Source organism: Rhea americana, unplaced genomic scaffold, assembly GCF_003343005.1.
Source record: "Rhea americana isolate MKP2758 unplaced genomic scaffold, rheAme1 scaffold_2, whole genome shotgun sequence".
Classification (NCBI taxonomy): domain Eukaryota; kingdom Metazoa; phylum Chordata; class Aves; order Rheiformes; family Rheidae; genus Rhea; species Rhea americana.
This window is the reverse complement of record NW_028186149.1, coordinates 2868455-2889431: the sequence shown is the minus strand read 5'-3', so window position 1 is coordinate 2889431 and position 20977 is coordinate 2868455. Positions and strand designations below refer to the sequence as shown.

At 36.9% G+C, this 20977-nt stretch overlaps 1 protein-coding gene across 1 annotated transcript in view; it reads right to left on the bottom strand.

Moving 5' to 3' along the window:
- The window catches only part of TRPM1 (transient receptor potential cation channel subfamily M member 1), an 86319-nt gene that overhangs the window by 14555 nt on the left and 50787 nt on the right, over positions 1 to 20977 (bottom strand). Inside the window, exons 9-19 of the mRNA XM_085303304.1 lie at positions 16670 to 16742; positions 15717 to 15817; positions 13380 to 13553; positions 11850 to 11984; positions 11297 to 11347; positions 9604 to 9744; positions 8286 to 8315; positions 5507 to 5802; positions 4733 to 4961; positions 3197 to 3319; positions 2724 to 2855 (exon numbers count right to left, since the gene is read on the bottom strand). Coding sequence (XP_085159430.1) covers positions 2724 to 2855; positions 3197 to 3319; positions 4733 to 4961; positions 5507 to 5802; positions 8286 to 8315; positions 9604 to 9744; positions 11297 to 11347; positions 11850 to 11984; positions 13380 to 13553; positions 15717 to 15817; positions 16670 to 16742 — 1485 coding nt within the window. The remainder of the gene's footprint in view (positions 1 to 2723; positions 2856 to 3196; positions 3320 to 4732; positions 4962 to 5506; positions 5803 to 8285; positions 8316 to 9603; positions 9745 to 11296; positions 11348 to 11849; positions 11985 to 13379; positions 13554 to 15716; positions 15818 to 16669; positions 16743 to 20977) is intronic.

The following is a 20977-nucleotide window of genomic DNA, read 5'->3' as shown; positions in this document are numbered from 1 at the left end:
AAAAGAAAAGAAAAAAGAAAAGAAAAAAGAAAAGAAAAGAAATCTGTTACGGACTTTAGATGACAGATCCTAGGATCCATTTGCATTTAGGCAGTATTCAGTTACTTTAGATAACTACCACATAATGAATCAGTCCCTGCTGGTTCCAGTAGGAAGTTCTGGAACTTCACTGTAAGTCAGTAGAGCAATAATTCAGTTTTCCACAACTACTGGTGACTGCTGGTGTGGATGTGCAGCTGATGATGCTGCTGTCTCCATGCCTCACAGCAGCCACTGGTGACTGGCCAAGCTCAAAACTTCAGAAAGCCTGGAAGTCCTGAGTTAGGAATCCAAAATGGATTCAATGGCTATCATTTGCAGGAAAAAAAAAAAAAATTAAGTAAAAAAAAAATAGAAAAAAAAAAAAAAAAAAAAAAAAAAAAAAAAAAAAAAAAAAAAAAAAAAAAAAAAAAAAGAAAGAAAGAAAAGAAAAAAGGTAAGCAAAACAGTAGTAAAACAAAAGTTTTTTTCCAGGAGGAAGACAGGGTTTTTTAAAGAAACAGTAAATGAAATATTCAATGTAAACTGCTTATCTACCATCTCTAACAGATCTAAAGCAGAAAGAGAAGGCAGGGATGTGAGTAGCAGCTACCTGGAGTGGAGAGGAAAGGATGAGCCACACAAGCCGCCCGCTTTCCTCCACTGTGAAATAACAAAGTTGAGACAGTTCTGGCAAAACATTCTCTTTATGCAAGGCCAGAAGCATACAAACTTCTTATATTAGGCCTTAAAACACTTTTATTTCTGTGTTTGTTACTTAAATCCACCTGCATGAACAGACAATATACTTGCAGATATTTTGGTTACTTTAAGTAAACTCTAACCTCAGGAATGATTTTCTTGCTGAAGTCTAATTCAGTAAGAGCACAGAAGGCTGCATCAGCATGTCCAGTCATGAAAGAAGAGAGCAAACGTAGAAGGCAGCAAAATCTTCTTTGCTGAGGGGTCTGCAAAATGCATGAAAGTGAAGCCTGCCCTTAACTGTGATATTTATATGAAGATATATTGAGATTGTGCCTCGTTATAACAGTATAATGCACTGCAAAATGCATTTAAATGCTGTTTTTTCTATGTTCTGAAGGCATTCACGTTCACAATTTTCAATATCCTCAGAAAGTGCCAAATACTAACTAGAGAGCTATTAACACTGGAGAAATGAATATGTATTGTGGTTTTCAATGGCATACAGATCATTTGTACGCTTTTATTGTGAGATGTGAATATCATGAGAATGTTACTCTGTTACAGTAGTACTAGGAACTGTATAAAATTACAGAAGCAACTAACCTGCTTCAGAAGTATTGAATTCAGATGTATTTTGTTTATAACTATCCTTTAAATTTTATTTCAATTTTTAGAAAATAGGCATCTCCAACAGATATGACAGCTCCAAAGAACTGTACTGTGGCTGTGGTTGTCCTAAGAAAACAGGACTCCTTCATCAAAGCTTTGGAAACAGTAGCAAGCCATATTGGCAGTCCTACAAATTTAGATTATCTTTCCAGAAGTGCCAACATTTCAAGTCATCTTCCTGTTCCTGATGGATTCAGGGGTTGAAGACTTTCACTTGGGTAAAGAGAAGTTTTCTTCTCTGAAAGAAGTGGGCCTGCTGCAATGCCCTCGCTGCAGCTGCCAGACACACAAGCAGAGGCCGTGGGCCTCTAGCAGTAGGAGTATGAGGAATGACAGATGCTGTGGAATGTGCAATCCAGGCTGCTAAATTATCTGAAGTTCATAGAAATATGCAGGACAACAATTCCAGTGCACTCTGATCAGGTCCTTTGTACCTGAGGCTTTTTTAACCTTCTATAACCTACTTTCTTTACACTCATGAAATCAGGTTGAATATTTTTGTTTGAAATTAAATAGCAATTTTGTATTTAAACTATTTATATAGGCAATAAAAAGGGATCTGCACAGTGTTTTGCAATTATGATGTGCTAAAACTAAAAAACTATATAATCTTAATACATATTAGCTATCAGAAGTCCTAACTTTAAATAAAAGAGAAAACAGTATCCTTCACATAGGGCACACATTAAATTTATGAGCAGTAGCATGGATATTTCTTTCTGCTCTATTAAAACAGAGTTTGGCACCAGATAATTCTTGATGCACTCCATTAAAGAGAGAAAAATTAGATGTTTTCCAAAAATCAGATCTTTTAGTTTATACAGTTTTTAATTATTTAAGTATGAGAAAAAGCTTCTATTGAGTCTTAGAATTCTGAGTCTGCATCTGTGCTTTCGTTGAGGCTGCAGTCGTCTGAGCATGAATGTCGATTAAGCAAATAGCAAGCACTGAATATTGTGGCTTTACCTGGGTTATAAAGTATTATTTCAAAGCAGAACAGGCACCAGAGCCTTTAGAAAACGAGAGAATCCACCCCTCCTGGGATGACTGGATTGTGGAGCTTGCACTAAATTTAGCATATGATTAGCCAGACAGGGTCTCCTTCAAAGTCTGTAGGAGCTTTAAAGGGTGACAGTGTAAGCTAGTTATTCATTGCTTCACTGTCCATGCTTCTTTCTCTGAATAAAGGGAGTACTTTACTCATCAAGGAGATCCCATTAAAGCCACTATTATTTATTTAATTATTACCTGGTTATTATTTTTATGTAGGAATCTTAAGTTTTACAGATGTAAGAACAATGATTACCATCAGTTTAATCACCATGACTTACTGTGTAGAACCAGAATTTGACAATGGGCGCATTATAGAACTCATAGATCTTTGTTCCAATTGGAAGGCTTCTCTGTTTTTTATTTCCATTCTCTTCATCTCCTTTCCGGGAGCCTGCATCCACATTCGCATCCTGGAAGACCAAAATTTTTCAACAATTGACATTACATATGGTGGCTTTTCTCAACTGCAATCCTAGCTAACCGTCAACTGCAAGATGCTTCCTCTGAGCACTAGATTACCCCAGTTCTATTGTCTTTTTAAAAACTTCAAAAATACACATCCTTAACTACGATAAATCAGTGTAACCACACAGACAACTTATACACCCAGAGAACCCAGCCTATACACTCCCAAGCTTTTCAGTGATTTTGATCCCACCCAGGCAGTTAAGATTTTAACCTGAGTGCCCTAGAAGTCAGCAAATTGAGTTTGCTTGACGTGTTAGAACTTCCTGATAAACTCCATACTGACCACATTTTCCTCCTCCTTTTCTTTACCCTCTTCATTTTCTCTTGATGACTGATAAGAATAATCATCATAACTGCGAAACTCTAGGAAAAGGATGGTGGGAGGGAAGAGGATCCCCATTATAACCTGCACAATAAAAAAGAATTCAAGTTAGACAGCAGTACTTGTTTACAGTAATATTTTTTATAATGAGACAAACCCTTTAAACAATGCTTTTGCATAACATTCTAAATACTCTGCTATCCCTAAACCTACAAAAATAATGAATATGTAGTGTTTATGGAGCTCCACCAATAAGCTGCTGGATGGAAAGACAGCACTCTGGTACACTTCCTGTCTCCATGAATACACTGCAATTAAGAAATTGTGCTCCAGAATGAGACTTGAGCAGATAAATTAAATGGAATGACACAGTGGCACTGGGAGGAGGGGTTCGGGTACTTTCTGGAGTTTATAGTTATTTCAGTCAACTACTATAATTAGTTTTTTTAGTTAAAAAAAAAACTTGTGAAAGAGTAAAAGAAGCTTTGCAGATTCAGTTCTGCTGAATGAGATTGCAGAGACACAGGAAACAGATATGAGTTGATGAAATACAGAAAAAAGGTTAAGAGAAGAATGTAGGTAATAAAACTGAGATGTTAATGGGCAGAAGAACACTTCAGAGAAAAGAAAGGAAATCAAYGAACAGATTTAGAAAGCACCATGATGCAATTTGGGAGGCAGGAGACTTGCCTCAAGATTTTAAATGAGTTTAAGTGGGAGACATGGGAAGTTAGAAAGAAGTTGAGAATGACAGAGAGTGGGCAATACATATGTGAGCTTGGAGCATGGCCTGGGAAGGTAGGCATGGCACTTTGTTAGTAATAAGGGGTTCAAGAAATAAGGATGTAAGACTGAAGGTGGCACCATGATGAGAGGCCTACATATGGATCATAGTCATTGCATTATGTAACAAAGAAAGGACATATCACATCAAAATATGCACAGGCAAAAATCACCCTACTTCCATAATAACTGTCTCACTCAATATGTCTTGTTTGTGACACTCCCCTTAAAATACTCATAACCAGAAAAAGTGAAAATCAGTATATGGAATCAAATCACAGAAGATGGAAATAAAAGTCCCACAGTTTCACACAATGCAATTGCACAGACTCACTCATCATCTCTGAGTACCATTTGGTAGAATATTAAGCAGTGTAAGAACCATCTGTCCCTAATGAGGATTTTTTCGCTCATATACAACTAATCAGAAGTATATGTTTTCAATGAATAGATTTCATTATTCATTAAAAGCCTCAACTTTGCACTCAGATTTCAATCACATTAAGCCTTTTATGATCTTACACTCTCCTTTGTTATGGGGTATTGTTCCTTAAATGTCCTGAATTTGGAAACAAAAAATGTTAGCTTCAAAATAGATAAGCTCTTAAAACGCTTATGGTTAGTAACACAATTTGTTCTATGTATATATTATAAATGATGCAGTGTTATGTACAACAAGCCGCACCTTTGACAGCAATTGTACAAAAGAAATACCTTAAGGCCTGGGTTTTTCCGCATGCGTAGTCGCCCCATCCACATGTCTGTTAAAAGCATCTGGCTGCATGTATGAGCTATGAAGTCCCTGTGTTTGGCTGCCACAGCCAGTTTCAGACAGGTGGAATTACTCCAGTTTTTTAGTTCATAGGTCAGTAATTTCATAGCAATCTGCTCATCATGTTTATAGGATTGATCCAGAAGTTCTACAGCCAGCTGGCCAAAATCTCTGGAAAAAACAAGATAAATCTGGTGAAGTGTGATTTAAAAATCACAGCGTTTGCTTGCATTTGGGGTTCCACTCTATTCAAAGGGGGTCACATCTTCCTGCCTGCATGTACAACAGCCAGAACAAAAAGACTCAAACCTGATTTGGGACAGCGGGCCAAAGCGCCGAATTTTTAGTAACCAGAGAGAATCAGCTTAGACCAATGACATCTTAAGGCTGGTTTAGATATATGATCAGATACATATTTGTTTGCATGAGTAAATCTTGGAAGTAACTCTGTGAAGTAAAAGTAGCTAGCTGTACAGAGAAAGAAGCTGAAGAAAGAATGCGTGCTGTCATAAAAATACAAGTCTTCTCCTAGCTAGTGTTGCATTCAGACTCTGAAACCCAATTTTGCCTTGTTTGCTATTGATAAACAGGCTCCAAATAGCATTCCACGAATCCACAGTCTAAAAATTAATTGTACTTTACTTAAAATAAGCTTTCCACAGGTCAGGCAACTCCCTATATCAGACAGACATGTACTCTGTTCCACATCAACTAACTTGGAGTTGTTGTCCAAATCCTGAGAGATGTCGTCCACCAGTTCACTCTCAGAAGATTCATGGGCCATAGACTTGTACAGTTTACAGGCAACAAGTGCCTTGGCCATAGTTTCCTCCCCTCGCTGCCAAAGAAAGAGTGCCATCTTTTGCCGTTTCATCAGCACGGCCCATACCATCAGTTCATGAAATGGATATTGAAAGCGGCTGACTTCTGGGTCATCCACATCAATATCAATCTCTTCCTCCTTCTTCTTCTTCTTCTTCTTCTTCTTTCCTTTGGTGGGAGGCTCATCATCCTGCGGAGAACAGAAGCAAAACTCTCCCCATCGGTTTTTAAGAGTTAACTTGACAATTGCATCATGCACAGAAAATCATTGAGAGGATATGATATTTATAATTAAAATTTACTTTGTTTTTGCTGTTTACTACAACGGATGTCAACGGAGACAAAACCATGAAGAACAACACAGGACAGAGCATGCACTGGGCTAGYACTGGGCTGGGTTAATATTTTAAACAAGAGAACTGTTTATTGCATACTTAATTACAGATCACCCATCCCGGGTAAGAACAATAGAAACCTATCATACCCCATCACTTTACACTATGCTGTTAAGTATATCTCTACTGCCTGTGTAATTGCAATGAATTAATATTTAATGAATTCTATTGCAGTGTCAGTGGAGCTTTACCAAACGTGAATTCACTATAAACAGGTTCCACCATAATTTCTGATTTGATATGTCTGAATCTATTCCTGAAGAACAGTGCTGAATAACTCAGATATCAAAGTAGTTTTCAGACTGACATGCAGGTGGAAAGAGTGTTAAACATGCAAAGGGAAAAGGCAGGCAGGTAGTGTCCTTAAGAACAGTATGATACTAAAGGTAGTGTTCATCTTTGAATAAGCAATCTCCTCTTATGTATGCAGTGAAAACAGAAGGTAAAAGTATCCCATTTCTTAAAGGGATAGGGATGATAGGCCATGACTACAGGAACCAACAAGGAAGTAACTGAAGGAAAGTACTGACAATGAAGCAGGATCCTGAAGGGAGAAAAGCCATGATTGGGAAAATTAGGGTTTAAAAAAGTGTAGGAAGAACATTGCATATACAGGTGTAGACAGAGCTCATCATCACTGCAAGGTGTGATTCTGGTCTCAGAGGTGTACTGCTAGTAAAAGCAGTTACTATTCTATGAAATCAGTTCCTGTTCATATAAGCAAGCATGGCATAACACACTGTTTTATGACACTATGCAGCAATATGAACTTAAACACCAATTCAGGGGTCAGCACTACACCTCCAGATTCCAAAAAAGACTCTTCACTCACCATTTAAGTATGTATTTTCTCTTCTAGCAGTTCTGAGAACTGCAAGTGGCTACCTTTGTCTCTTATGGAAAACTTAGTGGTCATTAATAATAATATGCACATGAAGAAATTGTTGGGCATTTTCAAAGTAAAGGGCATGAAATTTCAAAAGGAGGACCAAAAATTGCACATTAGAAAGATCAAATCAAATCAAAACCCTGAATAACAAAAATAAAGTGCTCAGGAGCTTAAACTCCTAGTGTTAAAGTAGTTAGTACTGGGTGGCTGGGTGGGGAGAAGAAGGAAGGTGTTATGCCAGATGACTGATTATTTTAGGGAAAAAAATAGTTTTTCCTGTCTCCTTTCTTTTCTCTTGGAAGATTGGAAGTAGGCTACACCCACTGTCAAGACAGTCCAGTTTGTGTCACATAAAAACCATTTCCCACTGAAAGAAACAGGGAAATCAAAATGTGCTATTGGAGAAACATGAAGTAACCCGCATGTTCAAGTATGATCAAGTAGGGCTGCACCTCTGAGAGGCTGAGCGTTTGGCCCAAATCCGTTAGAAAATATGAAGTTGATCAGACAGGAAATTGATCATGATTGACACTTTCTCTGTAGATAAGAAAGCTGCCCATCTGCTTGGGGAAAGAGAGGTTTTTGTACATGGATGTACTATACACCAAATTTAACACAAGCATCATGTACATACATTGTGTTCAAATACTATCACGGCATTAATAGAAGTATAGTTCACAGGGAAATATCCCTGTCCTCTTTATGTAAAGGCTCTGCTAGTGTATATTAATGGATTTTCAGGAACAAAAGCAACTACCTCCAAAAGAAGATGAGGTTTCCCCAAATCAAACATCATCCCAGACTGGATCTTGAACACTGTGATTTCAATTTAAAATTTCTGCAGACACATAAGTACTTGAGGAAAGGTTTTGACCTGTAATGCTCGTTCAGTTCCATGTCATATTTATAAAGCATCATGTCATACCTGTTAGTAAAGATGTTTTATAGTGGAAGATAGAATCTAACATGCCACAWTTTTTTTTTAACTTCAGTTGAATGTTTCCCTATGATAAAATCTTACTTGTGCACAAATTGTTACTTTACAGTTGAGGAGGCTTTGACTATAAGTAGCACTGCTGGATCACATTCTCTCTTGAACATCATCTGTGTTCACATCTAAATGATTAAGATCTATATATGTTCCAACATGGAACATGTTATTGCCTAACAGTGCTAAAAACCGCTTGAGGGTTATAGAGCAAAGCTCTAAGCTGCTCTCAAGACATTATCCATAGAAAACACTGTAAGTATTTCAGAGGCTGTTCAAAAAATGGAAGATGCCATCTAGCTGCAATTTACTTTAAGCCAATAGTGAAAAAGCTAAGAACAAGTGCAGAATTTTAGCAATAAATATACTGACAAAAACTGTATTTTACAATAAAAACTTACCTCCATCCCAAGCAATTTAAGAGCTTTTGGCTGAATATTAAAAATAGAGAAGGAAATTAGTTAGATGGGAGGGAAAATTCAAAGACAATACCAAAGAAAACATCTTTTAATTTGCTTACATAGGCTATTTATTATTAAATTTGCTATTCTAAATAATCATATTATTATTCTCCCTCTTAAATGTATTTGCAGTGAAGGCAATGGGTTAGAAAACATTTTCCATCCTGAACCCAAGTGAAATCTTTTGATTCAGATAGAAGAGTTAAATGACTAACTCAATCAGTTACCACTTTCGAGAATGAAAATCGTTACCTGATTACAAAATGTTGAAAAAATCTCCAGTGCTTCTAAGCAGTTATAGGGTAAAGATACTCACAGGAAACAGTAAAAAATAAACTTCTTGTACTTTCCCACTAAATATTCCTTCTTCTCTATTACGAAATCTCTGATTTTCTTCTTCTACAGAAGATTTATTGTACGTTTGTAACCATCAGGTAGTACAACACTATATATGTACCGTATGTTGACTAGAGAATAGCTTGCTTGGGCTTTGACTGGCATTTTGACCGTCTGAAACAATTGCTTTTTTGTAATTAGGCTACAGAGCTTCATTTGACTTTCAAGGCTGAACTAAAATAAATAAGCTAACAGAGAAAATTAGTCTATTTGCTTAGAATAGAGTTTTTAACAATGCACGCTCTGTGCTCAGGTCATGACTATGAAAAGCTTTACTGACATTGCAGTGATTTCAGTGGGATATGATTTAAATTCATAGCAGGTCCTTAAAGAACGCCCTGTAGCAGGTTCATAGTTCTGTATTCAGATTGAATCCTTTGCTGTACCCAGGTTAAGACTAGTGTTGGTTATATTTAATTGATCAATCGGCCTGGTCTGTACCCAGGTTAAGGCTATTGTTGGTTATATTTAATTGATCAATTGGTCTGGTCTGATCAATACAATTTACAGTTAGAAGAGTACTATAATATTAAGCTAAAGTTTAAAATAGGAGTAAGTGAATACACAAACACCAGAGTTAGAAATGCTTGGATTGTAAGCTATTGAAATAGGAAGAATTTCATTTCCAGAACAATATATTTACCACCTTTTGCATCCTCCTATCCTTTAAAATATATTAGGTTAAAAGGTATTAAAAGGTATTTTACAGGTTTCTTACACGACTTCACTACCAGAGTTTCAATTTCAGTTGTACAGCATTTCTTTAGACCTGGACACAGTGTTTTACAAAGAGGAAGGTACAGAGGATTATTTATTTTTACCATGAGTATGATGGTCACATCCAGAATTAACTCATTCTTACCCTCTTTGGTCCAAATAAGTTATTATAAAGAGTCCGAAAACTTTTTCGAGTATAGTTGCAGCGATAAGCTCCACCCATGAGATATTCAAGTACAAGACCAATATCTATTAGGCTAATATGATAATCTGGTGGAAGATTTCCCTAACAAAGAAAACAAAATAAGTATTTAGGATAAGAAAACACAATATATATTAAATTGCCTGGTTAAACATATCATTTCATGCTTATACTGGAATATGGATAGCATTTGTAGCTGATAGTCTCGTTCTCTCAATACTTGTATGAGATTAGCAGCCTCTGATTCATATCATGCACATTTTGGGGTCTTTTTATTTCATGTTGGCAGTGTTTTCAGATGAGGACAAATTTTCCATTTGTGATTTACTCATACAGTATGCCAGTGCCCATACAGTACAGAGATATTTAAAAGAGTTACTTTTATGCATTTAGATAACTTTGTACTGATTATTAATCCACTACAAAAGCATGGCCTGCTTAATTTCACAGTGAATACCATACATATCCTGCATTGTATGGAAACTTACATTTCATCATAAYATTATCTACAAAGTTAAGACTACAATGCAGAATATTTGGATTAATCTGCAGCACATAATTGAGGGAAAAAACAGATTGTATAACTTCCACTRTCATATTATTAAAAACTAGATAGTTGCATTAACTCTCAGAGCTATGAGCTGAATACTATACTACGCTTCATTGTTCAAACTACCTCCTATAACAACTCTGATTCCACAGCACCACTGAGCAGTAGCTAGATGAAGCAACTATACTCTAAGCAAACACATCACCTCCATGTTAACCCAGCTGAATCCCCGAGACTGCCGCTGAATGAGTGAGCCATGAAAATGGAATGAAAAGGCAAAAAGAAGCAGACAGAAAGAGAACAATGCAGAAGAGCATTAGTAACACTGAAAAAGACAAACACTGAATGAGATAAGTAAATAGATTAATATGAATTATACATTAATGCAGTACTGCAGAATTCCCATACTAAATCTCCCTGGAATGAAAGGGAGTTTTCCTTGCAAAAGGAATACAGACTATTCCGTATGTTTATGTTGTACTGAATAAAAGCCCCRGACTTTAAACAGAGCAAATGTAACAGCAGATCTCATGATGAACTTGTTCACATAAAATGAACTAATTCGCACATAATGGAAACAAATGAATAACAGAGTAAGGAGTTGTAGCACTGAGAAACAGAATGGATCTTCTCCCAGGTAAAAGAAGCATCGCTTGGAAGATAAAATGACGAAAAACATTCAAGGAAACAAACAAAAGGGGAACAAATTCTGTGCTGGCAAGGGGTGGGGGTCCTGATAACCTAGCAGGCCTTACCTTTCACTTTTTCCTTTTTAAGGAGCTTTGTAAGCTGTATTGAGGACTTCTTGTAGAAAAGAAACAGTATCAGTCTAAATCTGGAAAAATATATTACACTTCTAGCAGCTTAACTTTCCTCTCCTTAGCTTTTAAATTACTAGCAGTGTAATATAGTCATACCTCATTTAGACTGACACCACTGTTTGCCACAAGAAATAATTTGACTTTCCTTCACAGCTACCATCTAATTTCAAATGTTTGTTTTCCCCCATGCTATGCTTGCTTTTACTGTTGACTCATACAGTCAACATAACCATGCAAATATAATGCAGCTGTTAGCTAAGCTTACCTTCTTCACATCTCTGACTAGCAAATGCAGTGTATTTGGTGGACCCAGTCTCTGAAACAAAAATATTTACTGACCATTAGAGCTTCAATTCTTCATATTTTTCACAAATAGAAATGCCATTAATGATCTGCCTCTAGCTCTAAGCAGAACTGCAGGTAATTATGTGTCACCACCACTCTTGCAGGGCTGCATAGAAGAACTGGGCTACAGTTACAAAGTTTTACTATCTGCTTTAAGTTCTTTAAGTGCTCTTACTATGCATTTTAAATACATCACTATGTTTACATAATAAATCATAAGAGTTTCTGAAGCTTGCTGCAGACTCAGCTATTAGCAATGTGCATAAGTAYGAAAACATTAGGCCATTATGAGTTACAGCAAAGGCTTCCTCTACTACTATCCAATTTTTATGTACTGTCAAGGCTCATAGATTTTCAGAAACAAAACAATTTTTGTAGTGTACAATGGAAGAAGAAGAAGAAAAGATATCCCTGYTAAATACAATACCAATAAGATACTGCAGGATATTGTTTTATTGTTTGTGCACACTCACAGTATTATAAAGTTCTTCCAGTCGAGGTATAGTAAGGAAGTGTTGCATGTTCACTCCATTTTCAATAAGAAGTTTCACAAAGTCAACTCGATCCAGAACCAATGCATCTAGCATAGCCTGCTCCAGAGAATTCACCTGAATTGCAGAATGGAGAACATGAGACTATGCAAGCAGAGAAGAGGTGACTGGCCAAATACAAGCATTTCCACTACTTAGGAGATTCCCAAGTTCCCAAATACATAGATTAATCTACAAGTGAAAACCGATTCAGAAAATGATGTTTCACCCACATGCAAGTCAAAACAGATGGTATAGTTTGGTATAGTCTTCAGATGGCAGCGATCGGAGAAAATGTGACTGTYGCTTTCAGTCATTTTATTTAGTATTTAATAACTAAACCAGACATACCATTCTTCATATATTATGTGAGGAAGAGATTTACTAGCTCAATATGATAGGAGCAGGTTAAAATTAAGAAAAATAATGTATAAATTTGAAAATAAGTTGATATAATTTACCCTGATAACTCATGTATGTATCAACCACTCAAACTGCTGCCTAAAAGAGAAATGGCAACATGTACTGCTGAAAGACTCAAACCATCAAAGAAACGCTTCTTTCCCTTCACCAACTCCATTTTGCATTTGGAAAATGTTCAGAAAGCCTTAAGGATGTTCTCTTAACAGAGCCTAAGGGGTCAGAACCAAGTGGGAGAGAGGAAAACCCCTGAGTAGCAGTCTCCTTGACACATGAACTTTAATCCAGACAATCAAATCCTCCAACCTACTGCACTGGAAAATGAAAGACTTAAGAAATGGAGATGTTCAAGCTGGGTGCACTTGATAAATAATGTGTACAGGGAAGGATGAAGATGTTCACAGGTGTTCTTATTTCCTTCTGACAAGTGCAGGGAAGAAGATGCAACTTTGACATGGGATTAGGCAGTGTTTCCTGTCTCAAAGACTGAACAGCACCAAAATTTCCCTGCAGAATTCTACTGCTGAGGCTAAGGAAATATGCAAATAACTATTTTATAGAATGGAAATGTGCATTTTTCCCTCTCTTTTTGTTCCCTGGGACGGCCTGGCCACTTTGTTTCTGTGATAAGAAAACAGTTCACTCCTGCTCAAAAACCAGATTGGAATAAAAACATAAGACTGGAAAAATTAAGTGAACTCTAGGTGATTAAAAATGGTCATTTAAAATGGAATTTTAAAACTGCAGACACCCTTTTCACATTCCTATCATGATGCCTTTAAAATACACAGAAAATCTCTCATTAAAAAACATGATTCGAGTACCCAGGAATAATATATCTCATGTCTTAAGTTCATGCTGTAGAGGATATAATACCTTTTGCACCATTTTCCAGGATATTTAAAAACTAATATTGTTTGGCTAATTCAATCTCTCAGAGCCTTAAGGTAGGCTAAATCCCACCCCTGTAAACTGACAGAAAGCTATAGAGAGAGAAGAAAAAAATGCTCAAAGAAGTCCTTAATAGTTTTAATACAAATATTTCCATCTCACCCAGTTCAGAAGTTCAAGCTTTCTTGGATCTGTTTCTTCTTCTGGCTCTTCTTTTGCTTTTCCTCCCTTTTTTTTCCCTTTTCCTTTCCCTCTGGCTGCTTTAGTCTGAGCTGCTGGAGACTTCTTTTCCTTCTCGGGGGCTGTACCATCAGCAGCTGTAAGGCTTCCTAAGGGCTGTATTTAATAATGCACAAGTATTAGAAATCTAATTCATTGTACAGTGAACCTTTCATTGAACACACTCCTATTGAACTCACTCCCCAGTCATCACTTCTTGCATGCTGTCAACTTAAGATGATCCCCTCTGTAAGTGTAAATAACTTTTCCATAGTTACAGACTTACAACTGCTTTAAAGCTATTATGTCTAACATAGTAACACTGAAAGTGAAAGAAGTGAAATAGGTAGACTGTCATGGGACTTAACACAGAGGATGACTGTATCAAAACAGAATCAGTGTGAGAGGACTGGGAAGATACAATACTGAATTACCTGACACTTCAGCTTCTTTGCTCTCAGTGGAAAAGATCAGTTACATATATAGAAAGCTGGATAAGGAACTGGTGAAAAAGAACTTAAGGAGAATGTTGCAAAATGCCAAATAGCATCCATACCGTAGAGACAGAAAGGAGGAAGAGAGCCACTAGCTAGTTCATTTACATTCTGGAGAAAATGTTTATGTTTATGTGGAGACACATCCATTCTCTGCTACATTCTTCCCCATTCTACTCTGTCTACCCAAGTCAGGGAGGTAGACATACAAATATCTTGCCACTACTTGCCTGTGGTTTGGAGGCTTAATTTGCTTAAGCCAACAAACAGCTTATATAACCTCCATGCACACGTAAACCAGATCACAACTACCTGAGCTCTGCATAGAGAACTACAGGACTGGGTCTGCTGGCTTCTTCCTTAACAAGGCTTGCTCTCTGTGTTTCTCAAAAATAGTCTCCCCCTTGCTATTCATAGCCTAGACAAAACTGCATCTGCCAACTTGCAGCACATGAAGGACTGAAAGCAATCTTCATGAATTTGAAATGTCAATGAGCTACAATTGACTCATATTGTTTCCACAGATTGTTATGGAATAGGAGTATGAAATAGGACAAAGCAGTAACTGGCTTCAGTTGTCAACTGGTATTTCTGAATCTAATCACAACAACCTGGAGACTGGGACATTCCTTCCAAATAAATGCTTTATAATAATAATACTTTATATTTTATAAAATCATTAAATACTCTCTGTATAAGCATTTTAATAGACTTTGAATATTGGAGACTTCATATGTAAGTGAAGGAATAAAATAGCATATGTAGCAACATTTGTTAGTAGAGTTTAAATTATACAGGAGTCTAGATGAAATAAACTACATTATATACAGCACGTACATGAATAGTATTCTACTGAGTACCATTTTATAATTTCAGTAAAGACATCTGAATAATAATAAAAAAAGACTTGTACTTCATTCTTACAGCCTTTTGCAGCCTCATTTTCTCATGACACTTTACAGTAATTCAATACCAGATGGCTCATGCAGTAAAGCAAAACCCATCAACTCAGTGAGTCAAGAAGTGGCTTAAACAGAGCATTTTAACTACACAAATGAACAAAAGCACTGCAGTGTTTCACTGCTGACTTCAACTAGTATAGCATCAAACTAATAATTTGAGAGAGAAAAATCTCATTTCAGTACCTAATGCTCTACTGAAGAGCCCTTTATTAGTTCATTGGCATAGCTCTCCYTGCTAGGGCCTATTTTCAGCAAAGGTTTCCTTTGGTCATCAGGATTTTGCTTCATTAATCCAAATCAAGAGTTTCACAGCTGTTAATGAAATGAGGCACACAACTCCTCCTAAGCTGTGCWGTGAATCTCAGTCTGGCTGTGTACTTTAATAGGTAGTTGGTGACACTGTCAACTGCAAGCACATGTCATTGAGACCATCAGAAGTCAAGAAAATGTTAGCAGATTACACAATTCACTGGGAGTGACCAGGACTGCTACTGTTCAACTGTATGTAAGACCACAGATTGTTCCCAATAAACGCATTTCTTGCTTCCAAATCCTGTAAGGATTATTAAACAGGGTTATTTTTCTGCTTGTCATGAAATTGATTTTCTAAAGCACATAGAGTTTAAATCATTGCTAACTTTTTGCAWATAGCAATCTGAGGAGATTTCAAAACGAACAGGCCATCCTCAACAAGATACCCTATATGAGGCTGGGACAAAACAGAATTCAATACTGCTTCTGCTTCAAGAAAATCCAAGAAATGAATACTCAACTGCTTATTTTAAATTATTACCAAATAATATCACTAGGAAAACCAGTCTTACTGGCCAGTGATGTCCGAAGACAAAGATTTGGCTGCGTGCAATGTCTACACGATTCCAAGCCAAAGCCAAGCTTAGCTGGTCTGGAGCAGATGCATTGGTACCTAAAGAGAAAAAAAAAAAAAAGCTCAGGTTTTTGGTGTTTTATGCATGATGAAACAASATTGGACAATCTTCTTTAATTTACTTCTCTAAGAACTAGAAAACAACAAGCCTAGATCCTTAGTCTATTACCACAATTCTATTACAAAGCAGGGGATTCAACAAATTAATTTATCTTTCATTTGACCCCATATTCATAATTTCAAAAAGGATTAATCAAATTCTCTCTCTGACTCCCTAAGAGCTCCCCACACTGACTTTATATTGCTAAAGGCAAACATTAAACCTTTCTTCCAAAAGACTCCTTCTCTCAGCTCCTCTGGCTGATCCTGCAGAGATGAGTATGGTAATTCCTCTCTTTATCTCAGCATTAGGGACTCCAGTATTCTCACACTGAGCCTGTATCAGCTACTAGGTGCTCTGCAGACTGAAAACAGATGCTGTTTCAGCAAACAGGACAGAAGTCAAAAAAACTGGGAACCGATCCTAAATTTTGCCCTGAGGCTTAAACAGCACCATTTCAGGTCTGAAAAATTCAGTTAATCTTTTGATCTCTACACCATTTCTTCTAACTTTATTAATATACACCAGACCTGTAATAAAATGTATTAAAATACCAGAGTTATAGCTGTTTAAGTGTTCCCATGCCAGCGTTTCGGATGAGGAAAGTTACACAAAAATTTCAATCTAAATTTTACACTTTGAGCTAATCGGACCTTAATCTGAACCTAAAGCCAAGCATTTTCAGGTTAGCTGAATGCAAAGCTTTAATATTGAGTCAACCTCAGATAGCATTTAGGACTGTCTTATTGGGGTTTGTTTGTGTATCCTTCCTAATTGCTTGTAAGACCCACCTTTGAGGAGAGCAGTTAAGATAGACATCTCAATGTCCTGTTGCCCTTCGGACCCCATACGGAATACAGTGATCTAAAGGATAGCATAAAAACAAACATACAGAATTACAACACATAAAAGAGAGAGATTAAACATGCAGATAGAATAAAGAGTAGGGTCAAAAATTTTTACAGTTCTACTAAGTTTATCTTTGAAATTTTACAAAAACATTGAACAAAGCTTTTAATAATAAAGTTATCCTAAAAAATCCCTGCATTGGTAACGGTGACAAATTTGATGAAATTCTTCACCAAATTTTCACAAGTGGAGATAAAATTGCCACGCCAAACTCTGGAAAGTAGTAACGGAAATGCCACCTTGGAAATGGAAATGCCTGTTACTTGTGGTTACTATCATCATATTTATTTTTTTGACTATCAACTCAAACATTTTTGAGTCATGTGGTATCTTAAATACTGACAGGCAAAATAACAGAAACTGCTAATACTGAAAAGTGATTATTTCTAGTCACATTTGCTTAGTTCAGTCCCTTACAGATTATATCTCTAAAAACAGAAATTCATATAAAGCTTAGCTATTGCGAGAACTACATATTAAAAGATGAATAATTCAAAAGCATAATAACCTAATATTCCTTGTTAATTAAATTAATACTGAATATAGACAAAAAAAGCCAAATTCTTCATCTTTTGAAATCACTTCTTCACAGCAGAAGCTAAGATTAGGTACTGAGAACGGCAATTTTCCTGGTAGTTTAAAATGGATTTTGCATGCAGGCAAAGATAATTTTTTCCACAATTACATTAGCAAAAAAAGAACTTAAGGAAAAATTATATCTATTTACAAGAAAGCAGACACAACGATCAACAAATGCAAATCATAAGCCTGGTTATGTTGGACAGTCTTACCTGAAATCTTCAGCCACTACCAGTTCGACTTTTGTGCCTGAATTTTACTGACTAAATCAGGCCTCCTCTCATACGCATTTTAAATTTGAAATCATTTGGCTAAGGCAGCTGTTGGCTGTCTTTACTCAATTAGTTTCTCTAGGAAGGTTGATTCTCTTACAGTCAGATTATCAAAATCATGTTTATTACCAATTGACTTCTGATGAAGTCATATACATCAACATGGAACCAATTTTGGCATCATGCAAATATAAATATATTATTAGTATATTTATAGTACCCGGACAATTCACAGACTTTAGAGTCATTCAGTACAATTTTATGTAACTATTTTGGCATGCTARTAATCACTTCCGAATGTGTGAGAAAGACACACAGATGTGTGTCTATTTGGTTGCACTACTATAAAACACAGCACTGTACTGCCCCCAGTGGCATTCTCAGCTGGACTAATCCTTAGAGAATTTAGTTCCGACATAGTTATTTAAGTGCATATTGAAAAAAAAAATCACTGGAAATCGTATATTCTGGCTATTACAAACCTGCGAACTAAGTAGTATTAAAATTTGATCAAAAATAAGGAACAGCGATAAAACCTGAATGGCACCTTCTCTTGCAGAAATCCCTCCAAAACAAAAGGGAATTCAGTATCAGATGTGATGACACCCTGGAAAGGAAAGTGCTGGGAGAGAGTGGGGGAAGAAGGGAGGCACAATTAGGAAAAGAGGAGACTGCTCTTAAACTAAACAGGAAACAAGAAATTATTCTTTAGCATTCAGGTATTTAATTCTAATCTTGAAATGTACAAATAAGTAAGTAAGCACTTCCTTGTCAGGTAAAATAAACATTAGAAAGGAAAGTCTGAGGCGTGAGTTGATACTTGGCATAATCTCTGGCAAAAGGCCAGCTCTTCCAGAGAGCCAGCTGACAAAAGGCCAATTTTTTGGCAGGGAATATGAAACTGCTAGAAAGTTCACAAACATCCCAGTGATTATGTGACACAGATATCCACCCCAATTGTAGATCATTTCAATTGTCATAGGACTCTTCCTCAAAGGGGCTGATTGAGGCTTTGTTGATTAATGCTTAGATTCATTGACCATGTTTTCTCATCTGTTCCTTGACTCAGCCAAAATCTCCTAATTTCACTGGCTATTTTGAAAGAGCTCTTACCCATTACAGCGTAGGTTCCTATTGGCATGACCACTGCAGAGAATATACAATGCTACAGTTGCCATTATACTCTAAGAAATAATTTTACTTGGTATCTGAAAAACTTCAAAACCAGTATTAATATCCATTCTTCCAAAGCAAYAGAATACAAATAACAAACACCAGTTAACTTATTTATAACTTAAACTTTCTTTATATTTCAAATTTCTATACTGATGAGAGAATTAAGAGAGTATGGAAAAATAGAAGTGGACATCTGAGAAAGTCAGAAATCATTCAGCGGAGAAGACTAGAAAAAGTTCCTCATTTCYGAAGGTTTTCTTTTTCCTCATTATCCCTCAGCTGGGATATCAGAAATAATTCTAATCTGATAACATTGATTTCCTAATTTCAGTGCTTACTCTAATTGGTCAAAAGGAATGTGAAAAATGATGCCCTGATTGGTACTTTGATCACTGGGAGCAGCTGACATGAAAAAAAGGAGTAGCACAAAACTTCATGTATAGATATGGTGCAACTTCTTTCCATTCTGATCAATCCCAGAGCGCTAAATCCAGCTCTATACCTTATTACTCTAACTGGAGATCAAGTGACATTTCCATTTTGTTAGCCCTTTATTCCCTACTGATATCAAGTCAATATGAAACCACACAAGATGTAAACAGAATTATGCATGTGCAAAATGTTGGGGCTGTTAATTTTCTGCCAACTCTTAACTAAGGCCAAACTTTAGACATTTTGATTTAGGTCTTAGCTGCACAAAAACTTACTGAAGAATCAGTGTCGTTTACAAATGTAGTGTATACAGGCTGCTTCCCTTTTTATATAACAACGCACCTGACCTCATGGTCAGACTAACTCACTGCACTGACTCTGAAGTTAAAGGGTAATAGTAGTAAGAGTTAAATTTTATTCATTTTTTTTTCYCCAAGCCTGAAACTGGAAATGCAGATGCTGGCAGATATCATGTGTATTATTCCCATGGGAAGTACAAAGCAAATACTCCAGGGAAAAGATTTCTTTGTTCTTGTTGCCAGCAGGTCAAGGGAGGTGATCCTGGCCCTCTACTCTGCTCTGGGGAGGCCTCATCTTGARYACCGCATYCAGTTCTGGGCTCCCCAGGACAAGAGAGACACGGAACTACTGSAGAGAGTCCAGCGTGGGGCTACGAGGATGATCAGAGGGCTGGAGCAYCTGCCCTRYGAGGAACGGCTGCGAGAGCTGGGCCTCTTCAGCCTGGGGAAGAGAAGAMTGAGGGGGGATCTGATCAATGTGTGTAAGTACCTGAAGGGAGGGTGCCAAGGGGAGGGGGACAAGCTCTTTTCAGTTGTCCCRTGYGACAGGACAAGAGGCAACGGGCAGAAAYTGAAGCACAGGAAGTTCCGCCTGAACGTGAGGGGGAATTTCTTCCCTGTGAGAGCGACTGAGCACTGGAGCAGGTTGCCCAGAGAGGTTGTGGAGTCTCCTTCTCTGGAGATCTTCAAGGCCTGCCTGGATGCAACCCTGTCTACCATGCTCTAGGTGACCCTGCTGAGCAGGGAGGTTGGTCTAGATGATCTCTAGAGGTCCCTTCCAACCTTACTGATTCTATGATTCTCTGGATACAACAACAGGTTATGATGAATTACAGGTTTACCATGTGTCATTGAACAACTGAATAACTACTWCTAGCAATCGAAAGACCATTCCTCACTGAAGAGAGAATGCACAATAAGGAATGCTGCATTCRAATTACCAGTTTATTTAAAATTTTAATGAAAAAGTTTCCCATTATCTATTGGGGACAGTATTAAATTTGGAAAGACCAGAGTTTAGAGTTTGTACTTTGTAAATTGAATGGAGACATAAAGTGTGGTTTCTGTGTAAAGAAAACATGCTTGGTTTTAAGGTAGTATGAAACATCAGTTTCCTAAGAAGTTAGAAAAATTTCTATCTTTTCACAGTCTCGTAAGAAAAGTTTCATCTGTAGCTCAAATAGTTTCATTTCTGCTGCTCATGTTATAAGCATTACCTCACTGGTGATAGAATTAGGCATAACAGAGAATGAAACTGCTCCACATTTCATGATTAAATTCAACAGCAGGTTAGTTATCCAATTTCCTATAGGCAGTCTGAGGAGAAAGGTATGGTAGTTGTCTTTTGTAACTATCTAAAAAATATGCAACTTTAGCAAAAAAGATATATATATCAACTGTACCAGTTCAAGGTATAATTAAAAAAATCTCC